This window comes from Martes martes, assembly GCF_963455335.1.
Source record: "Martes martes genome assembly, chromosome: 1".
Taxonomy (NCBI): Eukaryota; Metazoa; Chordata; class Mammalia; order Carnivora; family Mustelidae; genus Martes; species Martes martes.
In genome coordinates, this window is record NC_137888.1 from 129,502,612 (window position 1) to 129,524,871 (window position 22,260).

At 39.8% G+C, this 22,260-nt stretch overlaps 1 protein-coding gene across 1 annotated transcript in view; it reads right to left on the reverse strand.

Moving 5' to 3' along the window:
* Positions 1-22,260, reverse strand: part of NEK11 (NIMA related kinase 11) — a 244,359-nt gene that overhangs the window by 63,477 nt on the left and 158,622 nt on the right. Inside the window, exon 14 of the mRNA XM_080823107.1 lies at positions 7,516-7,576. Within this exon, the coding sequence (XP_080679233.1) occupies positions 7,516-7,576 (61 nt within the window). The remainder of the gene's footprint in view (positions 1-7,515; positions 7,577-22,260) is intronic.

Here is a 22,260-nt window from a genome sequence, read left to right on the forward strand (position 1 = left end):
TAGAGGTCACATGAAGTCCATCCAGGCGAGAGCCCAGGCGGGAGTAGCGGCCATGGCCAAGGTTCCCAAGGTGGCAATGGTAGTCAGTCTAGCAACGACACCCAATGTCCAGCATTAGTGGCCTTGAGGGCTCCCAAGCTGCCCTGGGAAGTGGCCCACGTGGAGGGAACTGAGGCTCTCCCCCAACTTGCTGCTGTACAAGTGAGTCATTCAGCCTTCAGATGACTGTGGTCCTGATGTCTGACTAGAACCTCATGGGACCCTGAGCCATAACCACCAGTTGCTCCACTTTTAAAATTCATGACCCACAGAAACCATGGAAAACAGTAAATGATTATCATTGCTTTCAGCCAATAAGCGTTGGAGTACTGTTTTTATGCAGCTATAAATAAGCAATATAGGCACCGACTTTTATGGAGGATCAGAAAAAGAAACGAATATATGAAGACTGTTAATGCATTTACCTTAAAACCAGTTCTAAAATCACTGGATTGCTGCACAGTTGTTTAGAAATGCTGTGCTATTAACTTCTTTGAACTTATCAGTAGGAAAAAAAAAAGGTGTCCTTTGGAAATGGATAAATGATCTTAAAATCCATGTGGGAAAATAAATGTCAGAGGATAAGAATCTTTTGAGAAAATAAAAAAATTGGAAGATAATTGTCCTATTAGACATTAACACATCCCACAAAGGCAGTGTAATTAGAACACTCTGGCACCAACAGAAGATTAAGAAGTGAGATCAGTAGACCAAAATAGAATCAGAAACGGACAATATCCAGGAGTTATGATATGGCAAAAGGAGAATTTAAATTAGATAGAAAAGAATAACTCACCTGGCATAAAAACTATGAAAATAAGACAATAATCATAGAAGAAAATTCAGGAGTTCGTATATAAGAGTCTCTTTAAAAGAAATAAACAGGAAAGCTAGAGTCTATAAAAATGAGATAGAAAAGGGAGCAGTGATATCTTTATAATTATTGAACCTTAAATCAAGTGCAAGTGGTAGTCAATATTTCCCTCTACACAAAAGGGTACTGGGTATTAAAGACCCTAGTAAATACCTTTTACAAAGAAAAGGGGACCTTATTTGTTTAAGAGAAATAATAAAAATTAGCTACACAGACAGTTCATGTCTTATGAACAAGTGAGATGACTCAGGCAAATAACACTGAATGGAACCACTCACCACTCAACCACTCAGACAGGAGCAAGGCCTGTCTGCTGCTGCCTGTTCTTGTCTCTGGGTTCTTTCTTACCCTGTCCCTTCTACCCACAGGACCTTCAGCTCCTCATGGGCAAATCTATCCTATGGCAGGAATGATCTCAGCACCTTCTCCTTGAAGCTTCCTTGATGACTTCTATTCCCAACTAAAAGCAATCTCCCCATTTTCTGGATCCTTACTCTTTTGTTGTATAGTTATTTAGTCCCATGTCTTAATACTCCTCCAAAATCACAAGTCTTTAATGGCAAGATGCAGGCCTAAGATATATATTATGGCCTAATACCATTCCTCTACAAAGTACACTGTTGGTAGAGGTCATTGAGAAGATCTGACTGCCAGTTGATCAGGGAGCTGGACCCCAGCAATCAGAAACCCCTCGTCCTTCCCCTGTCATTAGAATGTACACTCCACTTGCATTTCCTGCCCCCCCCCCCCAGAGCCTGCTCTAAGGATATGGCCTTGAGGTAATGATATGGTTTTGAGATGTTTTGGTTGGTTGGTGTATGTGACTAAACCCAGTTAAAGCCTCTACATCAGCAGGTGGTTACAGAGACCTAATCATCTTGCAGCCACCCAAGACAAGCCTCATATGTAAGTTCCCTTGCTTATTAAAGCTGTCACCTACCAGTCTGGAGCAGCCTGCCTCTTTCTTTGGCCTCTCTTTGCCGGCCTAGGTATAGAGCCGGTTTCAGATCATATCAAGGAAGTTCCCAAGGAACTTACAACCCAACCTATATTAACTTGGTGATATCCTAACGTATGAGTGATAAAAGAAGGCATGATTGCTGAGTTTCTTTCTTAGTTAGGCAAACCCAATCACTGGCACTTCTTTTCTAGATAGTAGTGATATAAGGAATGTTTTTTGCTAGGAGTATACTACTAAGAATTAATAATACTACGGTTTTAGGGATTTCTCTATATTACAAAGCCCTTTCTCTGCCCCTGTTCCATCACCACACATTTGCTAAATGACTATGTCTGGCATGGTAGCAGACACATAGTGAGTTCTCTATAAATTGCCACTAATTCTGAATCTGTTACATCCTTTCAAGTTTTAAAGAACTTACAGAAACTATTAAATTTCCCTAATACATCAACAGAAGGTATAATGGCAAACAGATATCGTCCATTGGGTATCTGCATCAATATGATCCAAGTGGTTTGTGGTCCAAAACATCCCTCCTCTCCTCAAATGTAGTGGTTTCAGTATGTCAACAAGGAAAGATAAAATGCTATGTTGATATCCTAATTAGTATGAGAAATTCATTACTTTCAAGGTGCAAAGCCTAATAGTGCAAGGTTAAATGACTGTCAGTAAACCTTACAGTTAACAGCTTAGAGTTTGAAGAGCTTAAGCAAAGGAAGATTCTACAGGATTCAGAAGCCCTGATGCCCCCTCTGGTCTAGAGCAGTCACATTGTTTAGTGGAGAGAGAGAGAGAACGTGAGCAAAGGGAAGGTCAGAGGGAGAAGCAGACTCGCTGCCAAGCAGGGAGCCTGATGCTGGACTTGATCCTGGGACTCCAGGATCATGACCTGAGCCGAAGGCAGTTGCTTAACAAGCTGAGCCACCCATGCACCCGAGGGGTAACAATTTTCAAAAAACCAAACTGATCAGACAACTCAACACACTAAGGGGATCTTAATGGGCAGAGAGGTTTGAAGCATCTGTTATATTCTAATTGCTTCGATGACAACATCCAGTTTGGATCTACAAAATGAGCCTTCTTGTAAGTATAGTTTATCAAGGACTTATATCATTCTGCTGATGACTCCTCTCTCTAGAGGTACAGCCAATTTCATAAACATTCAAAAATGTTAAATTTCATATGTTGCCTTGATTCATAATCTGGTTACTAAGGAAATATGGAGACAGAATTTTCCTTTCTAAGTTCAAAGAAAAGGAAGTGAGAGGTCATTTCTGTCCTTACTGAATAGTGACGGGCCTGAACAGTTACTATAGTAACACCATCTATTGTCTGTGTAATGAGAGCCCATAACCAGTTTCCCATCTCAAGTGACTCCTTTCAAAGCTACCTCCTTATCATTTGTTAAAGGTAATCTTTTCTGACCATGCTTAAAAACCAGTGGTATTAATCCACAGAATAAAATCCAGGCTCCTTAACCTAGCATATAAGATTATCCATGGGTTTGGCCCTACATAGCCAGGTTGGCTGACCCCTTGCTCACACCTTATTCTAGTAATACCAAACTTACTGATAGTTCCATGAATATACCCAGTTGTTTCCTACCTCTGATCTTCCATGCTGCTTGATTCTTTCTGAAGAATACTTCCCCTCCCCACCACCCCTTGGCAACTCTATTCATCTTCCTATTCATTCATCAAATGATTATTGAAAAAAATATTGTGTGCTAGGCTTATATTAGACTCTAAGAATACTACAGTGAATAAGATCTTGTACTGTCCTGGGGTGCCTGGGTGGCTCAGGAAGTTAAGCACCTGGCTCTTGATTTTGGCTCAGGTCATGATCTCAGGGTTCTGGGATCAAGCCCCAAGCTGGGCTCCATGCTCAGCGAGGAGTCTACCTGAGATTCTCTCTCTCCCTCTCCCTCTGCCCCTCCTCCCATTTGTGCTCTCTCTCTCTTGCTCGCTCACTCTAAAACAAATAAGTAAATCTTAAAAAAGAAAAAAGATTTTGTACTGCCCTCACTGACACAAGAAATTACAAACCTCACCCTCGGTAAAGTCCTCCCCAGGCTGTATTCCCATAGTGGACCTTTGTCTTCCACCTTCCTTGTTTACAGTATGTCTTGTCCTCATCATGGTGTCCTATAGCTATCAGCCTCCCTGACTACACTGGGAGCTCATTAAGACAGGGATTTCATTTTCTTCATCCCTCTGTAATATCTGGGTTATTATAAAGGCGAAAGGGAGAAAGGCGGGATACACATTTAAACCATGGAAATTTAATGTTTTAGTGTATTTGCCCTTGGTGAAATGGCCTGCATTCTTGGCCGTCTCCTCCAGGCCCTGATTTCTGGCCTTTCCTGCTCTCTCTTTAATTTCTTCTCTTCCTCCCTCTCTTAATTCCACCTGGGATCACTCAACATCCTGTTCATGACTGGCCTTTTGTCTTATATGCCATGGGGAATTTCAGAGGGGGAGAGTTAGGGCTTTGGAAGTGATGTGTCTCCATTTGGGACAACAGGTTCTCTGTGTGTGAGAGAAGCACCTAGTGGTGCTCTCTGGTATGATGACAAAGTTGTGCCCTGGTTTGTCCAGGATCCTACCTGGTGTCCGAGACCATGTTCCAAATAGGTCTCAACATCTGCAACCTCATCTAGTGCCTTGAGCCCACCAGAACTCTCTAAATATTGATGCAGATGCTGAGGATGAGGCAAAAATCCATACTGCTTCCAGGGATGCCCAGTAACTCCTGTATATAGTGCCAAATAGCCCAGCACACAGACAGCACCACATGAGGAGGAGAAAAATGTAGAAAGGAGCTATCTTCAGTTCAGCTTATAAGCAAATTATAATTTTAAGAACTCAAATTTTTATTTTATACTTCAGCAATATTTTGTTTGGACTATAAATTGGGGTGGGTGCACAGTAAGAATTGCAGGGCTTAAGGACTTTAAAGCTATGGTTCTCAAAATGTGATCTGGGCTTGGAACATCAGCACTGCTTGGGAAATTGTTAGAAATACAAATTGTTGGCCACACACCAGACCTGCATTTTTACAAACCCTGTAAGTGATTCTGATGCATGTTCAAGTGGGAGAACCACTAATCTAAAGACTTTAAAATGGCCCTGATATATAGAGGAAACTAATATACTGAACTTGGAATTCAAAAGGGTCCCTTCAAATTAAGGATCTCTTGAAGTTATACAAATGCTAACTCATTCATTCTTTCTACTCCCTATTGATATAGGCAGGGAAAATATCACTGCCCCACTTTTAAATAGAAATAAAACTAAATCCGGAGTTGGGTTGGGGTCAAACCACTGCACACAATGTTTTCAGGGCTGCAAAGCTCAAATTTGCCTGGTCCAGATAATCAGAAAGGACATTTGCACCTGATGTTTTTTCTCTCTTGTTGAGGTTTGGGAGAAGCTCTTGAAAATATTTGTGGAAGACACTTAACATCTTAACCCGCTCCACAGGCAACTGGACATTTCCAAAATGCATAGGCTGATGCTGTGAGTAAGCCTAATTCAATTCACAGAGGTTTCATTTCTTATATCTGACACATTTTCATTTACATTGTCCCCCAGATCCTGTTAACGTTCTGATATATATTAACACCACAGTGATTACTGTATTGTGAATCTCCCCCCAAAATGTAGTTAGAGTAAAACAGGTCCTAGCTCCCTGAGCAGTCTCATCCCTATAACACTGCATAAGGAGATTTCTTCATGACTTCTAAGTAATGCTAGACGCTTGGAGTTCTGAAAGTAATAATATTCTCATCTGTGATGAGGGTCCCACTATGAGTGCCTCCCCAGACAAGTATTTCAAAAGCATGCCCCCCATCATCTCAAAGTCTGCTAGCCCACCCCTTAGCAGCTCTCCTTTCCTGCACACATCTTAGGCATGTAACTTTCACCTTGTCTGTCTTTGAAATTGCTCACCACACATCCATCTGCTTCCTAGCTTCTCAAATGAGCTACCAGCTCTCACCTGCTCCCACGTCTCTTGTTCCCTCTGTCCTGTAAGTTTATGCCAGCTTTGTTCCCTTTCTGTCACTTGAGGGGAGCCCCAGGCAGAGAAAAAATGCATTTTTTATTCCATGTTTCTATTGCTCATTTTTATAAAAGCATACAGTCTAAAAGGGAATTTAGATATCATCTCTCCAATCCAGTGTTAACTTCTTTTTTTGCAGTGGAATCTATCTTTTTCAAGACACAACCTTATGTATAAGTCTAATTTATAAAACAGATACAAGTGAAACTATTTTGGTTGAAGCTGGTAAAGGAGCAGGGTGTGCATCTCATTTCTCTTAAAAATATTTTAAAATATCTGTTAAGGGCCTCCTCTGCACCAGACACTGTGTCAGACTCTGGAGAAACACAGATGAGCAGTGTAGACCTGGGTTCTGTTCTCTAGCTGCTCAGAGACTTACCTGCTCTTGGAGGTCCCCTAGGAGCCCAGTCTGAAACTTACTGATCTAATCCAAGGTCCAGAGAAGAAAAGTGACTTGGCCAAAGGAAAGACTTCCTGGTCTTCAAATCCATACTTGGATTTGAAGTTAAATGTACCCTCTAAGTGTTACTGATGTGCAGTGGAACAGATTGTAGAGCAATGATCAGGAGAAAAAACCCAGGAGCTGTTTATGACTGAGGCTTCGCGGAGATGTGGAATAAGCTACAGAAAGGGTATAAACTGTGCATAAAGCTCCTAATAAAATATTGGTGAATGTTTGCACACCTGAACACTTCATCTTTATTTCTGCCATTTCCTGTGAGGAGATTGTTTTGGCCATGCAATGAAAAACTTTAAAAACCCACACCGAATTTTAAAGAAAAAAAGTCCCAGCCTGTTTCACCTAGGACCTATAGGTATATCCTCTGTCCTTCTACCCATGGCAGGCAGGTGTGACAATTCATCATCTATTGCTAGAAGTTTCCACAGTTGGGCTTTCCAGATTAAAGAAAAAGAAGGAGAAACTAAGAAATAGGGTTTTATCCTTGAAGCACAGCCATCCAATTTATTGAGACTGACAATGCTAAAGACATTTCAGCTTTGTTTTTCAGACCAAATCGCTTCTAGTAACTGAATGACCTTCCGAGTGATGGTCCTTGCAGCTTGACTGAATGCAATCTCTTTCTACAGGAAGACTGAGTTTTATTATGCACTGCCAGGCCACAGCTTGATCACAATGGACCACTGAATTCCAACTATTTCATCCTTGGAGACTGCCGGTCACTTACAGTAATAAACTTTGAGTTGTCTGGCCCTGGGCCAGACTTCACCTTCTCTTGGCCTCAGTTTCCTCCTATATAAAATGAATAGGTTGGACTAAAATATCTGTAAAATTCCTTCCAAGTGGGGTGCCTGGGTGGCTCAGTTGGTTAAGCACCTGCCTTTGGCTCAGGTCATGATCCCAGGGTCCTGGGACTGAGTCCCGCATAGGGCTCTCTGCTCAGCGTAGAGTCTGCTTCTCCCTTTCCCTCTACTGCTCCCCTTGCTTGTGCTCTGTCAAATAAATGAATAAAATCTGAAAGAAAGAAAAAAAAAAAGATTCCTTCCAAGCGTTCTACTCCTCAGATATTCCATTGGAATCAGCAGGTAGCACTACATTTTGGAATCTGAAGCAACTTACCTAGAGAGGTGCAACCCAGGACATTTTCCAAACACCTGACCAGTGCTTCAATATCACTGTCCTGTCAAAACAAGAGGGATTTACGTCCGTGTATGATAGAAGAATATTTATTGACACAGAAAAATGTTCTTGCCACATTTAGGCAAGACAAAACAAAAAAATGTGGTGACAAAATTATTTGACAGTATGAGCCCATTAAAAATTTTTTTGCAATTGAAGTATAATTAACATACAGTGTTATATTAGTCTCAGGTATACTATATAATGATTCAACACTTCCGTACATTACTCAGTGCTCATTAAGGTAAGTGTAATCTTAATTCCTTTCACCTGTTTCACCCATCCTTCCACCCACCCCACTCTGACAACCACCAGTGTGTTCTCTGTATTTAACAGCAGCTATTTGTCTTTTTTTTGTTTGCTCATTTGTTTCTTAAATTCCACATATGAGTGAAATCATGTGGTATTTGTCTTTTTCTGACTTTGTCTTTTTCTCACTTAGCATAATATCCTCTAAGGCCATCTGTGTTGGTGCAAATGGCAAGATTTCATCCTTTTTGATGCCTGAGTAATATTCTACTATATATAAATTATATATATACCACATCTTCTTTATCCATTCATCTATGGATGGACACTTGGGCTGCTTCCATATCTTGGCTATTGTAAGCAATGCTGCAATAAACATAAGGGTGCATCTATCTTTCCAATTTTTTTGTTGTCTTTGCGTAAATACCCAGTAGTGGAATTACTGAATCTTATGGTAATTCTATTTTTAATTTTTTGAGGCACCTCCATATTGTTTTCCACAGTGGTTGTACCAATTTACATTCCCACCACCAGCACATGAGGATTCCTTTTTCTCCATATCCTCATCAATATCTGCTATTTCTTGTGTTCTTATTTTAGCTGTTCTGACAGGTATAAAGTAATATCTCAATGTGGTTTTGATTTGCATTTCTCTCATGATTAGTGATGTTGAGCATCTTTTCATGTGGGCCGTTGTATGTCTCTTTTGGAAAACAGTCTATTCAGGACCTCTGCCCATTTTTAAATTGGATTGTTTGGGGTTTTTTTGGTGTCGAGTTGTATAATTTCTTTATATATTTTGGATATTAACCCCTTCTCGGGTATATCATTTGCAAAGATCATATCCCATTGAGTAGATTTTTTGTTTTGTTGATGGTTTCTTTCACTGTGCTAAAGTTTTTTTTTTATCTTGGTGTAGTATGATCCAGTTTTTTAAAAGAAAAATATCTGTATCTATATTTATATATACACATATATATATTTCAATATCTCCATCTCTATCAATCTGTAGATCTATTCCTCTATCTCTCTGACAGGAAGAACATACACTGAAAATGTTAACAGTGGTTTTGACTATAAGGTAAGATTATGGATGATATTTATTTTCTCTTTTGTGTACTTGTGTCTTTTCTAAATTTTTTATAATAAATAAATACTACTTACTTAATTTACAAAATAGTAAATGCTACTTGGAATGGGGAAAAGGGTTTTAGTTAATCTATAATCTATTCAATACATCAAAAATCAAGTGAATATTTTTTTCCTAGGGAGTATCTCTACCAATTCTTCTTTGGAAATGTATGGTCTTCAAAGGGTCATAAACCTAAGAATTGCACTTCTTATTTACCTTAGCCCTCAATAAGAGTCAGATACCCTCATGAGAGCTGGGGAAGGGTCCCAGAACTGTATTTGGCAACAAATATTGTCTTTACTACAAAATAAATATCTGTCCTCTATCCAGAAGGCTGGAAATATACACAATAGCATCATAATGATCTGGGAAAATGGAACCATTTAATTATTTTCAGGTTTGTGGTTACATTGAGGGAAATCAATAATTTGTGGCTCACCTGCTCCATTTCAAAACAAGCGACACATTTTATATTGAAGTATTTGTGAACTTTAGAAAAATGCACTGTGGTATAACAGAGTACTCTAAAACATTGCATAAATGTGTTGTTTCAAAATATAATATCTGGTGGGGTTTGAGCAGCTTTTTATGCATGTGATGAAACCCAGCATCATTTCATGTTCTGATGTATAGAAGAGGCAATGATGAAGAAGGTATGTTTGGCCAATGCTGGTCAATGAGGCCAAAGCACCAACTGAAGACCTTGGTGTCCAGCCCAGTAATAGAGAGGCAGGAAGATTCAGAAGAGGAAAAAACAGATCCCTTCCTTCTTCCGCACTCTTGTGGTCTCCAAACTTAACAGGGACAGCCTTGACTCAAAGAGAAACCCAGCAGAGACATCCTCTGTTGGAGGAAAAGCAAAGCACACATTGGCATACACAGGTGATGACACCAATCTCTTGTTCCTCCACTAAATGTGCTGGCCTGGTTCAAGTGGCTTGACTTCCCAGGTCTAAGGTTCTGCATCTGTGAAACTAGGGGGTTGAATCAGATGATACTTAAGCGGCTTTTCAACCTAAAACCTGGTTCTTCCACAAAGAGTTAGATGGACAGTAAGTGTGTGGATTGTTTTCCAATATGGCTACAACAATCCTTCCTATTCCTTTGTTCCTATGCCATTCCTCACATCAAAAGTTAGATTCTCTTTCCCCATGCCTTAACCTGGCCTTGTGACTTGCTCTGGGCCTCAGAATGTGGCAAAAGTAATGCTCTGTGACTTTTACTACTAGGCCTTAAAAGGTCATGTAGCTTCCACTTTTATTATCTTGGAAGCCAAAAACCATGTAAAGAAGTTCGGGCTCTCCTACTGGAGAGATACCATGGTGAGAAGCCCTGCAGCATGAGAGGCCATGTGGAAGGAGACAGAGGCCCCCAGTCACAGCCAGCATCAATTGTCAGACATATACATGAGGCCATTTTGGACCCCTAAGCCGAGTTCCCAACTAAATGCAGCCACATGAGTGACTTTAAACAATATCACACGGAACAGAAGAACTGTCTAGTGAGTCCAGGCAATCTACCTAGAGAATCATGAGAGACAATAAATCACTGTTTTAAACCATTAAATTTTGAAGCATTTTGTTACACAGTAAGATAGCTAATAACTGAGACAATAAACTGAGATCGCTTACCAAGTATTTCACATTTTTAAAAAAATTTTTTGAAGATTTTATTTATTTATTTGACAGAGATCACAAGTAGGCAGAGATGCAGGCAGAGAGAGAGGAGGAAGCAGACTCCCTGATGAGCAGAGAGCCCGATGTGGGGCTTGATCCCAGGACCCTGAGATCATGACCCGAGCTAAAGGCAGTGGTTTAACCCACTGAGCCACCCAGGCGCCCGAAGTATTTCACATTTTTTTTTTTAAAGATTTTATTTATTTGACAGACAGAGATCACAAGCAGGCAGAGGCAGGCAGAGAGAGAGGAGGAAGCAGGCTCCCTGCCAAGCAGAGAGCCCGATGCGGGGCTTGATCCCAGGACCCTGGGATCATGACCTGAGCCGAAGGCAGAGGCTTTAACCCGCTGAGCCACCCAGGCGCCCCAGTATTTCACATTTTTATGTCTCCAGCACCCAGCATGGCCCCAGGAGCATGAGGAATGCTAAACGCTCACCTGTGCAGGTCTCTTCCAGCCTCAATGATTTCCAAGGAAGTAAAACAGAAGAATGGCATTGACTGTTTAGATCATAGTCTAACCCTAGTTGGACAGCAAGGTTCTCCCCACTCAAAGTACATCCTTACTGGGAAAGAAGAGGAAAAAGCATACTACTTCTTCTTAACTCTGTGGCCTCAGTCAAGTTGGTTAACCTCTTCAAATGTCATTTTCCTTCATTGCAAAAGGAGAATAATGTCTTCTATCTCACACAGGGCTCTTACGAAAAACAAATGAAATAATAAAAAGCCTTTAGTAGAGGCTTGTTGGAAATACCAAATGGGTGGAAGAAGAGAGTTGGATAGAACAGGATGGGATGGGAAAAGAACAAGAGATATAAAAGGTTAAAAAGTCCCAATCACTGCGCCTGCCACAGGACATGGAGATTTGCAGTAAGTATCTGAGTTGAGTCAAAGCAACAGAAACAACAAGCACCAGAGTCAGCCTGTAGGAAGCATCTGGGTGGCTGGGACATATCAGTTATATCCTCCTAACATAGAGGACAGGGAATCCTGTAGAAGGGTGTGGGAAGGGCAGAAATAATTCTAATAAAATTGAATGAATAAATGAATGAATGAATGAGTGAATGAAAACTAACTTGTACTGGAGTCTTAATATGTGCCATTGTTCCACCAGCCTACATGTGTTAATTCATTTAAACTCAACTAAGTGGTGCTATTTTTCTCCCCATTTAACAGTTGAGAAAACCGAGGCACAGACAGGCTCCATATTGTGAGTAGGTTCATGTAAGTAAGAGGTGGAACAGGTGGTGTTCTCCAGAGCCTGAATTCTTCTTAGTCACTACAGTACACATACATATACATGTACATATACAGTACACATACATAGAGTAGAAGGCAGGGCTCCAAACCCAAGCAGAGCTTCACAATATTACTGGAGGAACCAGGGTGCAAGCTCATGAAAAAAAACTCAAAAATAATTCTTTGCTGAGATATATATGCAATATAATGCAGCCTGGGGACAAATGCAGCTACAGATGGGCTGGGTGCGGAGGGGTGGGCTCTTCACCAATGGCTTCTAACTCCAGGTTCTAAGAGAACTGTAAGCAAAGCATCAGTTCTCTGTCTAAATTCGGCCTCAAAAAGAGTAAACAAACACAGTCATGGGCCATGACCTCTGCCAATTTCCTTTCTTGCCCTGAAGACTAGGTCAGGAGAGGTCATGGACAATGACTGAGCTCAACGTACATTCCCAACAAAGGACAAGTCACTTTCTGCCTCTAAGATGCAGATTAATTAGGGAATTAAGACCAAAACTGCAATTGTACCCACTGAACACTTTTTAAAAAATTTTGAAATAACATCAGACTTACAGGAAAATCTGTATCCACAAATCTGATCCTGTGGATTACAAAATGCATTCCCTCTTTCTGCTGTAATTCATCACTGCATTTGTTTTGTAGCTATGCATATTCTGCTCACCTTGTTTGATTTCACTGTAAGTTTCAAGGAAGATATTTACAAGGAAAAGCTTCAGGGATGATAGTTTCTTAGCAACTTCTATTCTTCCTTTTAAATAGTTTTTTTTTTTCATGTACTTAATTTCCCACGTTTCAGATTTAATATCTGTTATTTCCTAATATACTGCTACCAGAACATTAGAATTTGCCTGCTTGTTTGTGGTGGGTATTAGTAAGTTCTGGTTAAATTACAATTTAAAGGTTTTTAAAAGCACTTTGACCATATGTATGTTTACATTTAGTAACAAATCATTTAAAAACCATTCACAAGTTTTGGGGGGTTTTTTAGTTTTGTTTTTTCATTTTTGCTGACTGTAATTCAAAATAAAAGCTTTTTGTTCTGGTATTTAACCCTTTTTTACAAGCAGCTGAAGACACCATATTTAACTTTATATCTCAGTGATAGGAAAATAGCTGCATTGGTCTTGCATAAGACATTAATTCTCATATTTCATATAAGGAGTATTAGTACAGTCCCTTTTCATTATGTTTGAGTTAAATTTGCTCTAAGGGAAAACTACAATTCTTAAGCATCCCCATTATTAAACTTGAAGATTCTTTAACAGATCACAGCAAAGTTCATTATAAAACTGTTATGGTGTCTTCAAAGACTATAAAATCTGAGACACTGAGAGAGAATTGGTCCATTTGTATTCTGTATTTCCATTATTTGCCAAAAGGAATGGGGTTATGATTACATTTGTTTCCTCTCTACTTCCTATGTATCTACATCCCCATGTTTAACTGACATACTAGGGGCTTGGTTGTGTACTGTCTTTTTTTTTTTTTTTTTTTGGTAAATACAGACTTTTTTTTTTTTTCCTACGTTAACAGGACAATTTGGTGATAACATTTCTTTTTTCTTTTCAGTGTAACAGTATTCATTGTTTTTGCACCACACCCAGTGCTCCATGCAATACGTGCCCTCCCCAATACCCACCACCTGGTTCCCCCAACCTCCCACCCCCCGCCCCTTCAAAACCCTCAGGTTGTTTTTCAGAGTCCATAGTCTCTCATGGTTCTCCTCCCCTTCCAATTTCCCTCAAGTCCCTTCTCCTCTCCATCTCCCCATGTCCTCCATGTTATTTGTTATGCTCCACAAATAAGTGAAACCATATGATAATTGGCTCTCTCTGCTTGACTTATTTCACTCAGCATAATCTCTTCCAGTCCTGTCCATGTTGCTACAAAAGTTGGGTATTCGTCCTTTCTGATGGAGGCATAATACTCCATAGTGTATATGGACCACATCTTCCTTATCCATTCGTCCATTGAAGGGCATCTTGGTTCTTTCCACAGTTTGGCGACCGTGGCCATTGCTGCTATAAACATTGGGGTACAGATGGCCCTTCTTTTCACTACATCTGTATCTTTGGGGTAAATACCCAGTAATGCAATTGCAGGGTCATAGGGAAGCTCTATAATGTCTTATTAAAGAAGATATTAAAGAAAACTAAAAAAAAAAAAAGTTGCAAAAGCAGTACAAAATTCCCATATACCCTTTACCTTGACGTTGGTGCACCATGTTCACATGCTCATTCCCCCATCTATCTATACACACCAAGGTTTGTATAGATATTTTGGGCCAGATAATTCCGTGAGTATGTTACAGGATGCTTAGTAGCATACTTAGCTTCAACTCACTAGATGCCAATAAAATATTCAAATCACCCATCCCTCAATCCTGGGATGTGGAAACCAAAAAAGTTACAAGGCACTGCCAAACGTCTCCTGAGGGGCAAAATTTCCCCTGATTGAGACCAGGTGATCTACATATATAGCTCTATCTTCCCATACATATTTTTTCCCCCCTGGTTAAATCTGAACAACTTGGTGATCAAGATAAATTACATTAATAGATTAATAAGCTACAGAATTAAATAAGATGCCAACTATACTTTTTAACATTTAAATGAAACTTTCTGTATTTTGAAAAAGAGACAACTCATTACAAAGATCAGCTTCTTCTTTTTTTTTTTACATTAAATAATTTAGGAAAGGAGTTAGAGAACTGTCTTACTGCATTGTAATTAATTTAGCAATAAACTCATTCCTTGTGTTGCAGAAATTATCATTTAATTGAACATAAAAGACCCCAGTAGAAATATATCCACCCCCAGGAGAAAGGAAGAAAATGGAAATGAATACCAACGTCTTCTTAAAAGATGATTTCCACTATTCTTTGCCATGTTTGCACTTTAGCAAGAAGTTCAGTCATGGAAACACCTTGCAGGAGCATATTATGGCTGGTATAATGCGGGGATTATGCTGTTGCCTGGAACCTGTGCATTTCCTCACTGTTTCACAATTTAAATTGATCTCTGCCAGAGCTAAGTGGCCTAAAAGAGCAACCACCTCCAGACAGAAGCCAAATTACAGTGCCACCAGCCTGCACTCATTTCAGCCAAGTGCCAGGGAGCCGAATTTCAAATGCTGTGCAAATGATATAATGGTTCTTTTGCTGATGAATGTAGACACTTTTCAGGACTCCTTCCCCCATAACCACCAACTCCTCCCTAATAGGAATAGGTCCCTGAGGCATGAAGAACATCAGATAAGACTCAGTTCTGAAAAACTGTCCCACAGATTCAAGTTCAGTCAAACACCCAGATTTTTTCCAGAAGTAGATGCAGTAATTTGGCCAGTATATTAAAAATTGCTCCAAAGGGGGCAAAGGCAGCTGTTCTGAAAAGGTCAGTGGGATCTGTAATGTACGTGAGACCTACCAACACCTGCCCAGAGGCCACAAAGAAAGCCATGATATCTGGGGCAATATCTCCTTTGAAACAATGTTTATACAGAGATATTAAAAATAATACATCCTCTAATAATTCATATTTTTTTTATTCTGGAAAATAATAGAAAATTATCAAAAGAAAATAAATATCACCAAAGTAACCCATCACTGTTGATGCAACTTTCACCAATATATGTGCACATATCTAGTCAGTCTTTTCTACCTAGATCTATATTTCAGATATTTGAAATTATACTGTAGATGTATGGTATACATGGAACACACAGACAACCATGCATTTTTGTTTGGACGTTCATCCCATGCTATTAAGAATTCTCCAGAAACATAATTTGAATAGCAGTACAAACTTGTGCTGTATAGCCATATCACATTTCTTTATCCCGTGCCCCCATCAACGGACATCTTGTTGCCTCCACTTTTTTCGTTTCAAGTACTACTGCAGTGATTATCATAGGACATAAATCTTGGCCCCATGTATAACATTATTTTTTAGGTTAGTGGAATTGTAGAGCCAAAGAATGTGAACTTTTAGAAACTGTCCTCTTTTCTCTGTTCTCGCTCTTTACTTCATGCTCCCACCCATCCCAAGGAGTGCATTTTCTCGACAAGGAGCTCCTTCCTACTTTGTTTCATCCTCCTCTCATGGAAATTTGCTTTCGGTAAGGTAGATTCATGAAAGCCCAGGACAACTGATAAGGCTCATGTGTTATCTCAGGATATTTGTGTTTCTATAAGGGATACAACCTCATATCAGAGGAATGAATTTCTAATAGCAAATTTTAGGCAGCTGAAAGCAGGCATGTCAAAGGAGAAAATCAAGTGGTATCATTACAGGGCTGTAAAAATCATACTGCACAGATTCTCACTTATTCATCAGCAAGTTCTGTCTGACTAAATAATCCAGAATATCTCCTCCTCTTAGAGCTAGCCATGGTGAAAGATTTAGTTCACACAAACAGGTGTCACTCCATTACCCAGTTTATTCCATTCAGAAAACATTTACGGAATACTGGTTATGTGCCAAATGTGTACGAAGATGAAGGAGACAGATGTAGCTTTCGCTCACTATTGGGGGACAGATGATCCATTTCCATAGATGGGAGAGAAGAGAGGGCATGAACAGAGGCTGGGAGGGATGATCTTGTGTCCCAGGGTATCCCAGACCATCCTCTTCCAGCAGTCAATTCCATTATTTCCCCTGCAATACACAGTCTCTACCATCAGGTGGCTGGTGGTGGGATCACAGAAGCTAAACTGGAAACCAGTACAAAGGCCCTTCTTTTCTATTAAAAGAGAAAGAGCCACACATTAAAAATAATCAAATAAAAATCCAACAGCTACCGTAGCTCGAGCCACCATCAGCTCTTGCCTGGACCACGAAACAACCTCCTTACTTCTCTCTGCTGTGGCATCGCTTTAATCCATTTCCCTCACAAGAGCCATTACTTTGTTGCTGTGCGTGAAATACAATCCAGAGCCCTGTATAGGGAAGGAAATCCCGTCATGGCTTGCCACGCCCCGTATGATCCAGCTCCTCTCCATCTTTCCAACCTCGCCTCCTCCTGCCTTCTCTCCTGTTGACTCTGCTCCAGCCACACTGCTCTCTTTTTTCAAAGGCACCAGGATCTTTTGCACCTTGGGGCCCTTCTCATTGGCTAAAAATGCTCTGGCTTCACATATTTAAGTGACCATCTTTCTCCTCCTTCAAATCTCAATGTTCTGTCTAAATTACGTTTCTACCACCGCTTTAGTCAACTTTCTCACAGTGCTCTGTTTCTTTTGATTCACTTATCCAAAGACAAAATTAAATGTTTTGTTCGTTATTGTGAGTTCCGTGAGTGCAGGACCGTGCCTGCTGAGTAATTATTAGCTCGGAGCTGGGCACATGGGAAACAATCAATAAACAGAAAAGTCACACCAAGACAACGAACAGAATATTCTTGTTTCTACCTTACCATGCAGGTTTTACGTAAATTCAGAGTTCCCAGTCCTGTGCCAACTTGAATGCATTTAAACTTTGAATGCATTTCCCCCATTCAATTCTTTCAGCGGCTTTTATTTGCTGAGCTTCCTTCTGAGGCACCTGACGGTGCACCTTCTGCTTCCATCTGTCACTTTCTTTCTTGGCTCTCAGATGTTCTCTCATAAGGTTATTCTCTGACTCCTTCTGAGCTGACCCCAGGGACAGATAGACCTCACAGGCTACTACCCCCAACTGGAACTTCCTTCGGTGAAATCCCTCTCCTGAGCCTTCTGGGAAACTTCCTTCCCAATGTCCCAAAATGATGAATGTGTTTTCAAAGATGAGCCCACTGTGGGTTGAAGCCTTGCACCAAGTTCTCCTTCCCTGTGACCACCACAGGGTACACACTGCTAGGCACTGTGGGACACACAACTACTGAGGGATAAAAGCCTCACATGGAGGATGTGAGTGTCAGGTGTAGAATTTCTCAGCCCAAATTTAGCTTTCTGCTCATTAGTTTCTCAGGCTTTCCTTGCTTCATGGTTGGTCCTTCCTGGGGCTGGTTCACGAATCTTCCTACTTCCACATTCTAGCAGGCCCCATGTTATTTGTCCTACAGATCCTACGACCTATAAGGAATTGGATCCTTTACTCTCTGGGTCACAGATTTATCTACCTTGGCTTCGACGAAACTATAACATTTTTGGAATCAGTAACTCACATTTGGTGATAGCAGATCTGTATCAAATCCTGTGTTAATTTGAATATTAAAATTCAGTGTGCTTCGATGAATTTCTCAGTCTCCCTTTTTTTAATGGAAGTGTAGTTGACATACAATATTTTATTAGTTTCAGGTGTACAACATAGTGATTCAACATTTATATACATTACAAAGTGATCACCACAGTAAACTAGTTACCGCCTCACTCTCCTTTTAATTGCTGACCTGTGGAGAAAAGCCTAAAAGGAGCAATGGAAACAGTTAACAGGAAACTTTTGCATGGCGCAATTTCTACCTCACACCTGTGAGAGGGAGGCTTTCCAACCTTATTTCTTATTCCTAGGAAGTGGAGCTCTTGACCTGTTTCCAGGCACAGATCAGTTTGGAGGTGATGTGTAGATACACAGTCTTCTTACCCAGTGATTCTTAAATTTCACTGTGTGTAGGCCTCATCCAGGGATCTGGCTAAGAATGCAGAATCTGATTCAGCTGGTCTGGAGTAGGGCTGAGATTCTGCATTTTAACAAGCTCTCAACAGCGACTGACGTTACTGGCCCGTGGACCACAGATTCAAGGGCAAACTTTAGCCAACATGAATGATTGGTGATAGTCTACTTTAATGAGCTTGCCATGAGGATTGTTCTAGAAACATTCTGTTTGCCTTAGAGAATTCTCACTTATTCAATTAGTAAGAATGTTACTTTAAGCTGAGAAGAATTTCCTCAAGCACCTATTTTGCTAACTCAAGACTTTTCAACTTCAGTACTAGTGATGTGTTAGGCTAGGTAATTCTTTGGGTGGGGGGCTGTCATGTGCACTGTAGGATGTTTAGCAGTATCCCTGGCTTCTACCCACTACAGTACCCTCCCTCGTCCAAGCTGTGACAATTAAACATGTCATCAGACATTTCCAAATACGCTTTGGAAGGTAATACCCCCACTGTGCTGACATGGAATCACTTGGCATCATGATATTTGTTACACTGTATTATAGATATGAGTTTATAACTTTTAATTACAATGTAGATATATTTCACAACTCTGACATCATCTTCATGTAAAAATCAAGATGATTTTCAAGAAGCACTATTTAAGTATTAAGACTAAGACATCTGTCCTTCCCTGCATGGCTTCCAGAACAAGATGCCTTTTCTTCGCTCAGCTTTACATTTAGAATAGTGAGATGTGTATGTCCAAACATATGTGGGGGGGGCTATAACTATAGAACTTACATTAAAACCAAGGATATATGAAACAATAGCAAAATCTCCCCTTTACTCTTGTTTTCATTCAAGAAATATGTGAAAAACTTTGGTGTGTGTAGTACTAGATATGTTCATGATGAATTAGAGAGTGACAAAACTCAAAAGAATCACATTTATCATTGAAGTCTTCTGTGTCAGATACTTTAATATTTTGAACCTTGCATACACTAGAAATCAAAAGTTCAATTAAATGGCAGCTTTGAGTTAACACTTTTTTAATGTTCTAAAGCCTTTTTATGGGCCATTAGAAAACAAAACAAAAAACCAACCACCTAAAATTGCCAACCACTTCTGTTGTTTTCGTAGTCAACTTACTATTGGTATAATTAGAGAATTCTGACTCCTGAAAAACATAAAAATCTCCCAACCATGAAGAATTCAGTGGTGTACACATTAATAAAAGAAAGGATAAGAACCATATAATTCCATTAATAGATGCAGAAAAAGCATTTGACAAAATATAGCACGCATTCTTAATAAAAACCCTCAACAAAGCAGGGATAGATGGAATATACCCAAACATCATAAAGGCCATATACAAAAGAATCACAGCTAATATCATCTTCAGTGAAGAAAACTGGGAGCCTTTCCCTTATAGTCAGGAATAAGACAAGGATGTCCACTCTCACCGATACTATTTAACATAGTACTAGAATTCTGTCTTAGGCTCAGCAGTCAGACAACAAGAAAAAATAAAAAGCATCCAAATCAGCAAGGAAGAAGCCAAACTGTCACTATTTGCCGATGACATGATACTTTATGTAGAAAATCCAACAGACTCCACCAAAAAATTGCTAGAACTCATACATGGATCCAGTAAAGTTGGAGGATATGAAATCAATGTCCAGGAATCTGTTGCATTTCTATACACCAATAACAAAGTGGCAGAAAAAGAAATCAAGGAATTAATCCCATTTGCAATTGCACCAAAACCAATGAGATACCTAGAAATAAACTTAACTAAAGAGGTAAAAGAACTGTACCCTGAAAACTATAGAACACTTACGAAAGAAGCTGAAGAGAACACCAAAAAAAATGGAAAAGCATTCCATGCTCATGGATTGGAAGAAAAAACATTGTTAAAATGTCCATACTACCCAAAGCAATCTATGCATTTAATGCAATCCCTATCAAAATACCACCAGCAGTTTTCACAGAGCTAGAATGAACAATCCTAAAATTTTATGGAAACACAGAAGACCCCAAATAGCCAAAGAAATCCTGAAAAAGAAAAACAAAATGGGAGGCATCATGATTCTGGATTTCTATATTTCTATATAAGGTATGGTACTGGCACAAAAACAAACACATAGGTCAATGGAACAGAATAGGGAACCCAGAAACGGACCCTCAACTATATGGTCAATTAATCTTCAACAGACCAGGAAAGAATATCCAATGGAAAAACTCTCTTCAACAAATGGTGTTGGGAAAACTGGACAGCAACATGCAGAAGAATAAACTGGACCATTTTCTTACACCACACACAAAAATAAACTCAAAATGGATGAAAGACTTAAATGTGAGACAAAATCCTAGAGAACGCAGGTAGAAACTTCCTTGACCTCAGCCATAGCAACTTCTTGCTAGACAGATCACCAGAGGCAAGGAAATAAAAGAAAAAATGAACTATTGGGACTTCATCAAGATAAAAAAATTCTGCACAAAAATTGTGAAGGAAACAATCAACAAAATTAAAAGTCAACCTACGGAATAGGAGAAGATATTTGCAAATGACATACCTGAGAAAGGGTTGGTCTCCAAAATCTATAAAGAACTTATCAAACTCAACACCCCCAAAAAACAAATAATCCAGTTAAGAAATGGGCAGAAGACATGAATAGACACTTTCCCAATGAAGACATCCAGATGGCTGACAGACACATGAAAAGATACTCAACATCACTCATCATCAGGGAAATACAGGTTAAAAGGGAAATACAAGTTAAAACCACAATAAGATACCACCTCACATCTGTCACAATGGCTAAAATCAACAACACAAGAAACAAAGGTGTTGGTGAGGATGTGGAGAAGGGGAACCCTCTTGTACTGTTGGTGGGAACGCACTCTGGAACACAGCATGGAGGCTCCTCAAAAAGTTAAAAATAGAACTAACTTAGGGGCGCCTGGGTCGCTCAGTGGGTTAAGCCTCTGCCTTTGGCTCAGATCATGATCTCAGGGTCCTGGGATCGAGCCCCGCATTGGGCTCTCTGCTCAGCAAGGAGCCTGCTTCCCCATCTCTTTCTGCCTGCTGTTCTGTCTACTTGTGATCTCTCTCTGTCAAATAAATAAATAAAATCTTAAAAAAAAAAAAGAACTACCTTATGACCCAGCAATTGCACTACTAGCTATATATCCAAAAGACACAAAAACACAGATTGGAAGAGGTACATGCACCCCAATGTTTATAGAAGCATTATCAACAATAGCCACACTATGGAGAGAGCCAAAATGTCTACTGACTGATGAATAGATAAAGAAGATGTGGTATATATACACAATGGGATATTATCCAATCATCAAAAAGTATGAAATCTTGACATTTGCTATGATGTGGATGGAGCTAGAGTGTATTATGCTAAGAGAAATGAGAAAGACAAATACCATATGATCTCACTCTTATGTGAAATTTAAGAAAGAAAACAAATGAACTCATGGAAAGGCGGAAAAAGAGAGAGAAAGAGGGAAACCATAAGGGACTTTTAATGATAAAGAACAAACTGAGAGTTGAGGGAGGGAGGTAGAGGATGGGCTAGATGGGTGAGGAGTATGCAGGAGGGCTCTTGTGATGAGCACTGAGTATTGTGTGTAAGTGATGAATCACTGAATTCTACTCCTGAAACCAATATTGCACTGTATGCTAACTAACTAAAATTTAACTTAGAGAGAGAGAGAGAGAGAGAAGGAAAGACAGAATACAGTGGTGTAGAATAAGCAGTTTCCAATACAGGAAGAAGAATTT